Source organism: Apium graveolens, chromosome 4 (assembly GCF_009905375.1).
Source record: "Apium graveolens cultivar Ventura chromosome 4, ASM990537v1, whole genome shotgun sequence".
NCBI classification, from domain to species: Eukaryota; Viridiplantae; Streptophyta; class Magnoliopsida; order Apiales; family Apiaceae; genus Apium; species Apium graveolens.
This window is the reverse complement of record NC_133650.1, coordinates 98,004,324-98,018,855: the sequence shown is the minus strand read 5'-3', so window position 1 is coordinate 98,018,855 and position 14,532 is coordinate 98,004,324. Positions and strand designations below refer to the sequence as shown.

General features: G+C 37.9%; 1 protein-coding gene across 1 annotated transcript; it reads left to right on the top strand.

Annotated features, from left to right (window-relative positions):
• The first annotated feature begins 6,384 nt into the window (after positions 1 to 6,384).
• LOC141718769 (putative mitochondrial protein AtMg00310) lies at positions 6,385 to 7,116 on the top strand. The gene has a single exon (XM_074521154.1). The coding sequence runs from the start codon at positions 6,385 to 6,387 to the stop codon at positions 7,114 to 7,116; it is 732 nt and encodes a 243-aa protein (XP_074377255.1).
• Positions 7,117 to 14,532: the final 7,416 nt, after the last annotated feature.

The window sequence follows — 14,532 nt, the reverse complement described above, 5'->3', positions numbered from 1 at the left end:
TGCTTCAGATGAGACACTAATCCTTCATTGAATTAACATTTTGTTCTTTGATGCAGAACTATCTGATAAGAGGATTTGTGCCTTGATTCTACAACAAGGAAGTTACTTCAACTGTTATCAGTGACTCCAATTATCAGTTGTTATCAGTGATAGCAATTGTTGAATCCATGATGACATCCCTTTTCTGTATATTTTGTCTCGTAATGAAAACCTTTGTTGTTATCTCCAAAGATTACTGACGGAATAGCTTTTGTTAATCACATTTGATTGTGAGGCTCTTTCTTTGATCATATGCATTGAGTATGAATTATCAAGAATACATATAAATTAATTGACCTGTTATATCCAACACTCACAAATGGATTAGCATTTTTTGGTACCCAACTTATTAGTTTGGGTCCAGATGGATTAGAGATATTATTATAATCAGAGATAACAACAGCTTCAACCTTATCATGTTAATTCTTATCTTTGACTGACCATTTTCTCCATTTTACTACCCTTGAAAGAATTGTCTCTAAGCTAGGGGAAAATGGTTCCAACCTTATATAAGGAGGACTAGTAGTCTTTGCCCTATTATAATTCTAAACATGCTTTTTCTACAAATTAATGCAAGTACTAAGAGATGCATACATGGCATAAGCATAAGCAAGCATTGTGTTAAGAATACATGGCATTCATTCAGACACATTATACATAAGAATTAAACAAGATAGGCATGATATGGAACAAACAGAATTAACAAATAAATCACTAATTCTATCTAGTCCAATCCTGTTGATAAATCTCATCTAGCTATCTCAATCTAATTATTAACTAACACATCTTAACAAACAATTCAGATCAAATGAATAAATCACATTGTATTAGGATGCATGAGATAAGCATAAACAAAGGTCTTATATGCTGAAAAAACATATACCTCACTAAAGCAAATAATCATGTTCAACAAATATTCAAACACATATTTAAGATCATCTAATATAACATGCACAAGTTAAACATCAATCCTAGTTACCAGAAAATAATCTAGTGAACTAGTTCAGCATTATCTATGTGTGATTGTATCATGCTTGTGTGAGTGTTAAACATTTAAACACTATGATCTTATCATGCATTGAATATTGAGAACAAAATATTGCAGTGGTTCAAGAAATTGAAACCTGAGATATGTGAGTTGGACCATCTTCGGAGATTGCTATGAAAGCAAGATATTCATGATTCTCGTCATCTGATCCATCCCAACTCTTTCCCATGCACTATAAGTTTTGATTGGCTGCTTCCCTAAGAAAACATTCCACCTTTGTCTCAACTCTTCAACTGAATCCCTACTTGTCCTTATTTGTCAAGCTTCTTGTTCTATTGTAGCAAAACCCCTGATAGTTACTTGACACATATGTATTGTCATAATTGTAGCTATCAAATCTTGTTTATGTCCCATTCTCAGTCTTGTAATCACCCCTTGAACTTAATCTGTAAGAATCTCTGCTTCAGAATAGATAGGCTTGATCCTTGGATGTAGCTTATGTACTCCTTGTGAATCTGATGCGACTAAACTTCCCTGACAAGTGAAACACTGCCCTGACGTCCAGTCCCTCAAGTACTTCTACCTGGGCTTCTTCTGATTTAGCTATCAGTAACTCTTACATTTTGTCAAGAGGTTTCAACTTTACTGCATGTAACTAAGATGTTTGTATGTCCCCACTATTCTCTCTAACCTCCACAATTCCTGCCTGTATGATCTCATTGATTCCCAGATAAATATAGCATTGGTACAAACCACTGTGTGACTGTATAATCTGGAATCATAGAGTTGTTGTCTTAAAATCTCCGAGAAAAATTGTACCCGTAAAAAGTTCATTCATTTCCTGCGTCTGAAAACCCAGTGGTATCCTATGGAGTAAGCCTTCGAGGAAGTTCCACAATTTGCTTCTGTAGGTCTTGAACTCATTTTCATTGGAGTGAGAAAACCATTATCTTCAATTTCCGTATTTGGGAATTTTCCGTCTGAATATCACATGGTCTTCGTTTTCTTCAAAAGATTAAAATCCATTTTAAAAAGCCCGGAGGAATCCTGAGTCTACCAATATCTTGAGTACCCTTAATTTGATATTTAAGAAAAATTAAATTTCCCGTATTTTTAATTTTCTTAGAAAATAAATTAATCAAAAATAAATATTTACGTAAAATTTAATTTTCAAGAATTTCGAATTTTCTTAAAAATTAAATAAAATGTAAATCATAATTTAAAAAAAAAATAAATTTAAGAATTTTAAATTTTATGGAAAATTAAATTAATCAGAAATAATTATTTCGGGGCTACAAAATTTCTATGGCGACTGGAGGGTGTGCCAGGAGGTGTACATAATCGCCTTAGACAATCTCGTGTTACTCTGTGGCGACTCATGTGACTGTTTATACGGCGACTACCTGTATGGCGACGTACAGAAGGAATGTACATTTGCCTCGAGAGAAAATGGAATCCCTTCTATGCGACCACCAAGTCTTCGAGGCTGCCATACCATTTCCTTAATTTGCTGCTACCAATTATCGCGCGTGTGCTACTTTTCCAGGAGGTTGTTGTTTGATGATATCCCGCGCGTGCACCGCAAATTTCTAATAACCAAGGCGCGTGTTGCGCATGTACATTACCACACCACAAACAACACAAATAGCATGTTTTTGTTTATATAAAAACCAAGCCAGTTTCCTTGTTTAATTCTGTGCGTGGCTGAACAAACAACAACAGGTAGCTTCTGTTTTTACCAATTTGGCACCTAATAATCATGAATCAAAAATAATTAAATTAAAAATTTGTACTTACAATATCACAATTGGATACTCATTTTCTCTCCATCTCTGTGAGAGCTTTATGGTCTCTTCGTTCAACCTTTCTCCTAAAGGGTGAATCGTGAGAGTTATTTTTCTTATGGCGCATTATTTTGATTTGAACGATCAGTTTGATGGGTTAGATATTGAGGAGGAGGAAAATTCTGCATTTGTGCTTAAAGGAGTAGGAGTTACTGATGGCAACAAGTATGAATTATGTTTGGTGGGCAGATTCTTGACGGGGAAAAGTATAAATGTCAATGCTATGAAAACAAAGATGGCGGATGTCTGGAGGCCGGCGATGGGGGTAAACATCAAGGAGTTGGAGACAGGGATTTTCTTGTTTCAATTCTACCATAAGGAGGATAAGAACTGGGTTCTGAAGGGAGGGCCGTGGTCCTTTGATAACGCTATGATTGTAATGGCGGAGATTCCAGATGGCGAGGAACCTCTACATGTCCCTCTATGGCATGTGAATATCTGGATACAATTGTTTGATCTCCCATCTGGGTTCATGTCAGAATCGGTGGGAAAACTCTTGGGTGATTTCTTTGGTGAATTCCTGGAGTATGATAGTAAGAACAATTCAAGTGTATGGAGAGAGTTCATGCGCATCAGAATTAGATTGGACATCAGGAAGCCCCTCAAACGTAAAAAAAAAATTACGAAGAAGAATGGAATAGAGGTGATGGTGGCGTGCAAGTATGAACGGTTAGGTGAATTCTGTTTTACATATGGCATGCTAACCCACACAGAGAGGTATTGTAGGAAATTCCTCTCTAGAACAAGCGAGGAAGGTAGCAAGGAGTGGGGTAGTTGGCTTAGAGCTCCGATTAGGAAAGCTGGTGGTCCGGTGAGAAGCCGTTATCTGAGGGAAGAAGACGACACCGAGTGGGAGGCGCGTCAGGGACGGTACACGTCAGGCCCGAAATCAGGGGGAGGTGGTTACGGGAATATAGATAACAGCATGATTTTAGGAAATGCAGTAAGACAAGATAACCGAAATCATGGAGATAATGTTAATCCCGCAATTGCAGCAGCAGCATATAAGGAAAGTCGAAGGGAAGATTTAAGTTTGGAGAGTAGGGGGAAAATTTAAATTTTGAGGATGGTCTGGATAATGATGAAATGACTGGGCTTTTGGTTACGGATAGAAAAAGGATGCGAGGTGGGCCGGACAATTATGATACGATGGACACTCCAGGAGATCTTGGAAAAATAACAGACTCTACGTTAAGTATTCAACAAAAGGATGGTGGACTTTCTACAACGGATTGTACAACGTCAAACAACTCTCAACTGGCTAAGCTTGCTAAGCAAGCTAGCCGGACGCCATGAAAATCTTAAGTTGGAACTGCCAAGGTATGGGGCCGCCTTGGAAGCTTCAGTTCCTTCAAGACGTTATACGTCGACAACGGCTTAATTTGATATTTCTGTGTGAAACGTTGAGTAATACAAAGAAGATGGAAAGTGTGAGAACTCGAGTTGGGTTTCAGAATATGCTGGTAGTAGAAGCCCAGGGACGTAGTGGTGGGCTAGCATTGTTCTGGCAGGACCTCAACCAAGTCAGGTTGTTGAGTATGTCGAGCAACCATATAGACGTGATCATTTCGATGCCAGATAGGCAGCCATGGCGTCTAACGGGGTTCTATGGAGAGCCGAATAGAAGTCGGAGGAGAAAAACTTGGGAGTTGCTGCGGAATCTTGCTAGGGACGGTAACTTACCATGGTGTATTATTGGAGATATGAATAATATCTCATCTCAAGAAGATAAGAAATGAGGGATGCCATACCCTCAATGGCTTTTAGATGGTTTCAATGACACGCTGGGGGAAGTTGGATTACAAGATATCGAGCTGCATGGTCACCAGTTTACGTGGGAAAGAGGCCGGGGCACAAACACTTGGGTGGAGATTCGGTTGGATCGAGCCCTAGCTACTAATAACTGGTTGGAATCATTCCCCTATACAAAACTGTATAATTTAGAGGGATCACCGTCTGATCATAGCGCCATTCTTCTCGACGCAGCCGATGTAGAGTCAGGTGTGAAGAAATTCCGCTTTCGGTTTGAGAATGCTTGGTTGACAGAGCCTTTGTGCAGTACAATTATTCGAAACAACTGGGAAGTTAGTGACTCTTTGGGAGTTCAACAGAAGATTCAGTTATGTGCGGATTCTCTTAGTATTTGGGGAAAGGAGATTACGAGTTGCTTCAATAAGAGGATTCGAGATTGTCACCAGAAGCTTAAATCTCTTCGACGTAAGAGAGATGATCAATCAGTCAAAGAGTATAAGGACACTAAGCACCAGCTGTTCCTAATCCTTGATCAAAAAGAGATATTCTGGCGGCAACGCTCTAAGCAGCTCTGGATGAGTGCTGGTGACAAGAACACTAAATATTTCCATGCCGTCTGTAATAAAAGAAGAAGAACGAATCGCATAACAAAACTCAAAGATGGGTCTGGGAATTGGGTAGACTGGCAAAACGGACTCCGGAATCTCATTGAGACATTTTACATAGACCTATTTACAGCAAGACAGGTGGATCTTGAGGAGGTAATAGGGTGTATCCCCCAATCAGTTTCTGTCGAGCAAAACAATGAGCTTAAGTCAGAAGTGACCCGAGAAGAAGTGAAGCGTGCTCTCTTTCAAATGCACCCTGACAAAGCCCCGGGGCCAGATGGGATGACCCCGGCATTCTTTCAAAAACACTGGCATATAGTTGGAGAGGATATCTATAAATTGGTCAGAAAGTTTTTTGATACAGGGGAGGTGCCGCAGGGGCTGAATGACACTAATATTATCCTGATTCCGAAAAAGTCCAACCCTACGATGTTAGGAGAGCTTAGACCAATAGCCCTGTGTAATGTTCTCATGAAGATTGTCACTAAAGTAATGGCCAATAGAATGAAATGTCTGCTTGACAGTGTGGTGTCCGATACGTAGAGTGCTTTTATCCCGAATCGTCTTATTTCTGACAACATTATGGTAGCGTATGAGATCATGCACTATTTGAAAGGCAAAAGGACTGGTAAAGATGGTTATATGGCCTTAAAGCTCGATATGAGCAAGGCATATGATCGAATTGAATGGGAGTTTTTGAGGACAATTCTGTTGAAGATGGGCTTCTCCAGGTGGTGGGTTCAGTTGGTCCTTCAATGCGTGACCACAGTGAGGTACTCGATCAATCATGGGGAGCAGGAAATAGGTCCTATTCAGCCAACGAGGGGGCTCCGCCAAGGAGACCCGTTGTCCCCCTACCTGTTTATCATTTGTGCTGAAGGTTTTTCAGCGTTGCTAAGGAAGTATGAGAACAACAAATGGATTCACGGGGTAAAAATCTGCAGGAAGGCTCCAATGATCAATAATATGCTATTTGCAGATGACTCGTATCTGTTTTACAAAGCTGACCCAGCAGAGGCTATGCGAATAAGGGAGCTGCTGGATATTTATGAAAAAGCTTCAGGGCAGTAAGTAAACAAAGGAAAATCTGCAAATTTTCTACAGCACAAATGTTTTACAGTATAACAGACAACCCATTTGTGATACTCTGCAGATGGTGGAGGCGTCAGAGCACTCAACTTATCTGGGATTGCCAAACATCCTTGGCAGGAATAAATCCGCTGTCCTCGGATATTTGAAGGACAAAGTTAATTCAAGAATCCGTAGTTGGGATGGGAATTTTATTTCAAGAGCCGGTAAGGAAATTCTGGTGAAACAAGTGGCCCAAGCTTTACCAGTGTATGCTATAAACGTGTTTCTCTTGCCCTTAGAAATCACGAGGAACATCGAGAAGTGTTTAACAAAATACTGGTGGAACTCCGGGCAAACAAACAACTCGAAAATAATCTGGATGAATTGGGAGAGGCTGTCCAATCATAAGAATCATGGTGGTATGGGTTTTAGGAACTTTCGAGACTTTAATAATGCAATGCTGGCAAATCAATTGTGGAGGTTGGCAACGAATCCTCAGAGCCTAGTTTCAAGAGTCTACAAAGCTAGGTATTTTGACAAAACTGATGTGCTTCGTGCTGAACAAGGCCACAATCCTAGCTTTATTTGGCGGAGTCTTATGGAGGCCCAACAGGTTCTTAGGCAGGGGATGCGATGGAGGGTTGGTAACGGTAAAAGCATTCAAATATTGGACCAGCCTTGGCTACTCACAACAGAAAACCCTTATATCACGACCACTACAGCTGCTTTACAAGGACACACAGTGGACTCTTTGATGTGCATGGATAGAATGGAATGGGATTTGGACGTAGTTGCTGGTGTGCTTAATGAATGAGATCAGGAGGGCATCTTAGCAGTTCCGTTATCGTCCCCAGATCAAATGGATAAGTTATATTGGAGATTTGAGGAGTCAGGTATCTTCTCGGTTAAATCCTCTTACAGAATCCTCCAAGAGCAGAAGAGCAATTGGGGTGTAGACAACAATGATAAAATCTGGCAAACTCTTTGGAGCATAAAAGCACCTCCAAAAGTTCTTAACCTGGTCTGGCGTGCTTTAACAGGTACTTTACCGACTCTAACTCAGCTTCAGTCCAGGAGAGTGCAGGTCCAGGCTATTTGCCCAACTTGTCAAGAGGAAGAAGAATCTATAATTCATAGTCTGGTACAATGTCAATATGCTAGGCAGTGTTGGTCGCTTCTACTCCCAGAATGTCAGTCCATAGAAGCTAGTGATTTCCCTTCATGGATGGTGGCTATCTTTGATACGGTGAACAAGAGTAAATTTGCAGAGGTAACATCTCTTTGTTGGTCTATTTGGAGAGCAAGAAACGACCTTGTCTGGAATCAAAAGCCAACAAGAATTTACAGGATAGTTGCAGCAGCAAAGCAGTATCTTGAACAATGGATTTCAGCCCAAAACAGAAGTTTTGTACCTCCTCTTCAGCCTCAGGTAGACGGAGATGGAGCTATTCATTGGGTCAAGCCCCAACCGAACAAAATCAAGATATCAGTTGATGCAGCGGTGTTTAAAGTTCATGGTGGTGTTGGTTTTGGTCTAGTGGCCAGAGATTCTGCAGGAGCTTTGTGTGAAGCTACAGCAATATTCAAGCCGGGGCTGGTTTCCCCCGTCGAGGCAGAAGCAATGGCCTTCAAAGAGGCCTTGAGTTGGCTGGATAACCGTGGGTGGCATGATGCAGTTGTAGAGTCCGACTGTCTAAGAATGGTTCAAGCAGTCAGAAGTCGGGTGCCCATGCGGTCTTACTTTGGCAGAATCATCGAGGAGTGTCGTTGCACGTTGCAACATTTAAACAAAGTTAGTTTGTTTTTTGTTAAGCGATCAGCCAATATGGTTGCCCATCAGTTAGCTAGGGAGTCATATTTTCTGTCTGGTCGTAGTTTCGATAGGACTGATATTCCTAGTTCGATTCAAGATTGTATTGATATGGATTTGAAACCTTAATAAAATCCAAGCTTCCTGTCAAAAAAAAAATTGTACTTACTAAAATTTAAGTAATAAATTAATTTAATCAAATTTATAAAATAAATTTATTTAAATTAAGTTCATATAAACTTATTTAAATTAAATTTATAAAATAAATTTGTTAAATCAAATTTACAAAATAAATTTATGTAAATGCAAATTAATAAAATAAATTAATTTCTGGATCCTGATTTGTTTATCAATCAGTCAGCTCTAATACCAATTGTTAAGTCCCGAATTATCGTAGAAGGGGGGTTGAATACGATAATCACTAAATTAAAAATTCTTTCGAATCTTTAGCGGATAAAATATTTAGTGCTCGATTAGTGGTTTCGTGTTCTTGAGAGAAATAGTGTTTGGAACGATAAAAACGAGGAACACAAGATATTCAGGGAAGTATATATTCGTATATAAATTCTCGAGGGGTGTTGCTACACTCCGGTAAATAAATTAATCGGCTACAATCTAAGAACAACAAAGTTCCTAGCTACTACAAAGATTTATAAATCAAATGCTATACAATAATCTAGATTTTGTTTGTACTAGGATTTAATTACCGGGTAACGATTATAATGCCCCTATGAATATACAAGAGTTAAATCAGACATTATAACGTTACTCCGGTGAGAAGTTAAACGGATATTCAAGGTGTCGGAGCTTCTCTATAAATCTCCGCTTCTTATTTTATCAGCTCTCTTTTTTGTTGGAGAAGAAGATAAACAGAACTATTTCAGATCTGCTGCAAAGTGTAGTCTTTATACAATAAAATTGTATAGCTGAGAATTGAGTACTTCTGTGGCGACAACTTTATTTCTGTGGCGACCAAGAGAACAGGAGGGAGTAATTTTGATTTGTGTGGCGACGGGGGAGGGGGAAGAATCTTGTGGCGACACGTTTACTACAAGTACATGAATATGTACTTAACTAATAACTTAAACAACCTGAACAAAATGTACACGTTTGGTTTTATTTCTTTTTTTTTATTTTCTTTTTTTTCTTTTTTCTTTTTCCTTTTTCCTTTTTTTGTTTTCTTTTCTTTTGTTTTGTTTTTCTTTTCTTTTTTTATTTTCTTTTCTATTTCCTTTTTCTTTTACTTTTTTTTCTTTTTATTTAAGTTTAAATTGTAACTAAATTAATTTATAAAATAAATTTAAATATAACTTATATAAATAAACTAATTTAGATTTATAAAATAAACTTATTTAAAGTTTATAAAATAAATCATTTTAAGTTTATTAAATAAATTATATTAAAGTCTATTAAATAAATTTATTTAATTAAACAATTAAATTTTGAGCTTCGCCAATCCCCTAAGTTGTTTAGCTGTATACCCTGCGCACCTCTTCTCGTACTTTAACAGATAAACGTTCAATCCAAGTACGTTCCTCAACTTAACAATCCTTCTAAAAATAATACCCAGATTCCTTTCACGAGCTGTTGACGCCTAGTGCAACTGGTTTGGTTCACAGACGACTAACCCCGATTCAGGTTTTCGTATTATAGCCTTGATTATAGTGTTAAGCTTGTGTCAACTTTATTGCTTCAGACACTGACTGTCAATAAACAACTGTACTTTCACCGGAATCCTTTATGGTCTTTTAGACAACATCTTCATTAACCTCTGTCTATACCATATCTTCAATTCTTCAGATTCCTATGCTTCGAACACGGTCTATCTTCAATCAATGTCAATACACTAAAATCTTCCAGTAGCACTTGTATACTGAATCTTCAACATTTCTGAAACCATGAAAGTCTTTAACCTTTATTCTTCACTCAGGCATGATCATATTAATGAACTTCTTTCAGTGATCTATAGACAGACTTCAGGCTTTCTTCTAATCTTCTGATTCTGTGTATTTGCCTTGTCTTCAATCTTTCTGATTTATTGTGTAGACATAGTATTATTAACATGTCATGTTCTAATATTGTTATCATGTTGAGTTATCACGTAACTGTTCATACAGCTACGCAGTCTCACCAACAATCTCCCCCTATTTGATTGTTAAACCTAACAAACAAATTAAATAGAGAGGATAACTCAACTAACAACTAGAAAAAGTAATGTACCACGACTTGTAATTAATGCTACTGGTTTTCTGGATCAAATACTGCATTTTCAGATTTCTTGAGTAACTGAAATGAAAGATGCTTGTTCCTCTAGCACTGAACTGATCTTCAAGTAGTTTCATCTTCATTTTCTTGGTTCTTCAAATCTCTGCCAGATAAAACTTCTCAGTCTTGAAGTAATCATCAGCAGCTTCTTTTGTACAACCACATTTCCCGTTGAGAAGCGCATATCTCTCTTGCTTCTACCCCTATGAGAATCAACTGCTTAAAGGAGATCACCTTCGTTTACCACATCTCCCATACAATAGGATCCGCAGATAAGAACTAATGGTACTCCCCTTTTGGAAAACAGTTTCTCCCCTTATGAAGAATAGTGATGAACCAAGCCACTTCATATGATCACTAGGAAATCACCTTGTGTTTACCACCTCTCCCGTACAATAGGATCCGTAGTTACAAACAACAATGGTGTGGTGTAGTGTACATGTGCTTTACCTTTTTCTTCCTTCCTGCTATTTCTCCCCCTTAGTTGAGGAATCCTCCAAACTATTATATAAGCTTTTAACTCCCCCTTAGAGCAGGAATGTATGATGTTGTCTGAAGGAGTGCTCATATTTCACTTGGTTGGAAAAGAAATAACAAGTCATAGCCTGATCAACCATGTCCCTTTAAATTCTGCATAATGGCTTCATTGTTGATCATCATGTTAACTAATATTCTCAACTCCTTATACCTCCCAACTATGAGATCACCAATTGTTACGAATTTTTATGTCCCACCTGGTTAGGTCTCTAAGTATTCTAATCCAATCTGTAAATTTTAGGTTCCTAAGAGTTAGGTTCCAATCATAAACAGAATCGAGACTCGAATTATCAAGAACCATGTTTAGGGATAGGGAATGAGATATGGTGTTTCTCTTTCTTCCTCACTGTGAGTGTGTGATTCTGTTTCGTGTACCTCCCAAATGTTTCACTCTTCTCTCCACTCATGTTTACACTCATTCTCACAAGTGTATCTTTCCTCTCATAACTCCAAAATCCAGCTGTACCTGCAAGGAAAATCACCTTAGCCATCCTTAAGGAGGTCACAGGTGGTGCAATGGGAGTTCGCAAATCCCCATCCTTGTTAGACTCGTCAGATGAATCTGAGTCATAATCTACAAGTTGCTAGTTTCCCTTTGAGGGTTCCAGATTTGAACTCTGGGAAGGTAAACAGTGATCCAAAGAATTTAGCATAAAGATCAAAGTTCCCTTCTAATGTCTGTGAAGACATTTCCTTGTGACTCATCAGGTAATATCTGAATCATTATCAACAAGTTGCCGATCTGCACCTATGTCAGATCCACTATCCGCAGATGCATCCAGGTTTATTAGTCCTGGGGAGGTAGACACTGACCACTGACATATGGCTATTGGATCAGTATCCTCTCCTAACACCTGTAAAGGCAATTTATAAATTAAAGAACCTTGAACAATCGAATTGGACCTTAAAATGGTCGAAACTCTTGTTTTCGTCAACTCATCCTTTGTGTGTGTAACCTATCCTTGTGCATCAAGAATTGTTTATGTTTAAGGTGGTGACACTACATCGAATACCCTGGCCGACAGGCGAATTTTAATAGACGCACCCTGTTGAGAGGATAAATCTAGTAACTGTTTTGTGCCTTTTCAGCCATTACATCTTTTTGAGAAGATATATGGGGGATAGCAGTTGCCTCGGTTTAAATACTACTCATCTTTGTAGGAGACATAACTGCTTGGTTGACTTCAGAACCTTCCTTATGTGGTGCACTAAGGCACTTTCTCCCTCACGTTCAGTCATACTTCATTTTAGGGGTAAGAGAGTGTTGGTTGGTTCTGTTTCTGTATTTGTCTTTACAGTCTGGGATAGAAGTTGTGGGTTTTCAACCTCATGACTATTAAATGAATGAATGCCATTGGAGGCTGAACCTGTATCACAGAGCATATGGCAATATAGAGATAAAATGCACTTAAGATCTATAATGAATGAAAATTATGCATTTAGTCTTTTGAGAGAAATGATGTACAATAGTGATTTCTAAAGATTTTAATGAAATAAGAAATAACCAATGTAGAAAGAAGTTTGATTTTCTCTTAAAACTGTTCGAGTACACAAGTCTGTTTTTATGCCTAAAAAGATAAATAATTTGATAAGACACAGACTGATGACCTAGCAGTATTAAGAAGAGAAAGAAAGATTTTGTCTTTCAACATGAATGAGTTTTTGTAAAAGCATTGATCACTTAGGGTAAAGTCTAAGCAATTCTGATTCATGTTGAAAGCTCCATAATTTATCTTTATAAAACTATTACCAACAACATTGTTTATTGATAAATAATCTTAATAAGACTGACTATGCTGGTAATTTCAAATTGTAGTGAATCTGTCAGATATAGCAACTCATATAGATTCACTAGAACTTAAAATCTCACAATTATCTACAACAAAATATTAACAATATATCATTGTCTGATACTTGTCAAGTACTTTAGATACCAATAATTATGTTGCATCCTATTTTAAAGGACTCAAGTGTGTATAATCGCACTATATAAGTCATTATAAACATGTAGGTCGCTCCATATTTTACGATAATATGGAGATACCCATGAAGCGCCGATACCCGAGAAGGGCCAAAAGTACCCGAGTCACGAAAAGACCATTATAACTTCCACGAAAACTCGAGCACTATTCCCGGAAGTTGGGGAGAAAATGATATGGATAGAAAATACATCCTAAAGACACATTAATTATACTTGGGCTTCTTGTCTAAAATCCAGTACAGGCCTGTCTTGTCCAAACTCGTAGCAGACTCAGGACGACCCATGTAGCCAAGGCCCACTAACAGAGGTCGTCAAGGTCCACGAACACAAGTTGTTCATAGACTAGGCCCAATACGGCTGGAAGAGCAGAGATGTGTGTCCTAAATGGACTCAAAGTCCTACACAGAAGGTTCTAGAGTTCCTTCCCTTATAGGACTCATAAGCACCATCTAAGTTGGAGACTTGTCCACCAAGTCTCCCAACACAAGTCTAACCCTAGACTCACCTCTATATAAAGAGGTCTACCCCTCAACCTAGAACTACGTTTTTGGCTTGATTCTCTACTACACAGCAATACGTAGGCATCTTACAAGGACCGATAGTCCCGCACACGAGAGCAGCCATTAAAGCTTGAAACTCACAAACCCTAGCATTAATTATTAATGCACTCTAATTTTTATTCCACAACAAAAATATATTTTATTATAAATATATGTAGCTGCTTGCAGTTGCGATTTTTAAATTTTTAAAAATTTAAAACCGCATCCAAATTGCGAATAAGCGATTATTAAAATTTAAATCCGTAACCAACCCGCATTTCATGATTATCCGCAAAATACGGTTCTGTTGCGAGCGGTTGAGCGATTCGTCCGTACACCCCTACATCTAAGTGTGTGGATGAGGTGTTCTCTATATATTTATAAAAAAACTGAAAAAATTAAAAATTAGAAATAAAATTCTAGCCTTTTAAAATGAAAGAGTTAATATGGGGAAATATCTTTGGTTGTCTTTCAAGTAGTTGATGCATTAATTGTTACAAGTTTAGCTAAATGTATATATGTATGTTAAGTGATCTTATGTTGTTGATATATTTTTTTGATATGTCTAATATTTATGCTCTTGCGCTCACACTTTCACTAGCAAGTTGAAGTAAATAGACTCATTGGATGCTTAAGTGATTAAAAGTACATAGAATATGTGCAAGATGTGTTAGTTTTTATGCTTTGAATACAAGTAGGTGCAGTAGAAAGAAATTTTTCTTTGATTTGGGATTAGTAACCTTTGACACCCAGTCATCTTTAGAGCCTATATGCATATCTTTTGCATCTTATTCGTTGTGTGTCCATATTGTGTTTGCATCGCTGTTAGGGCGAAAACACGCGCTAAATTTCCCTCAAGTATACGCGTTCGCAAGTAGTATAAGATATAAATCAGATTCGTACCCATATAGACTCTTTTTAGTTAACTTAAGATTATGCACATATGCAACAATGGTATGGTTATCACTCAATGCTAAGACAATAACAAGTTGAGATGTTTATAACTAAGATTAAACTAACATGCAATTAACTAAGAATAAAAGTGATTGAATTAACTATATGAGACAAACATGGGATTCTAGCTTCATTACTACTTCA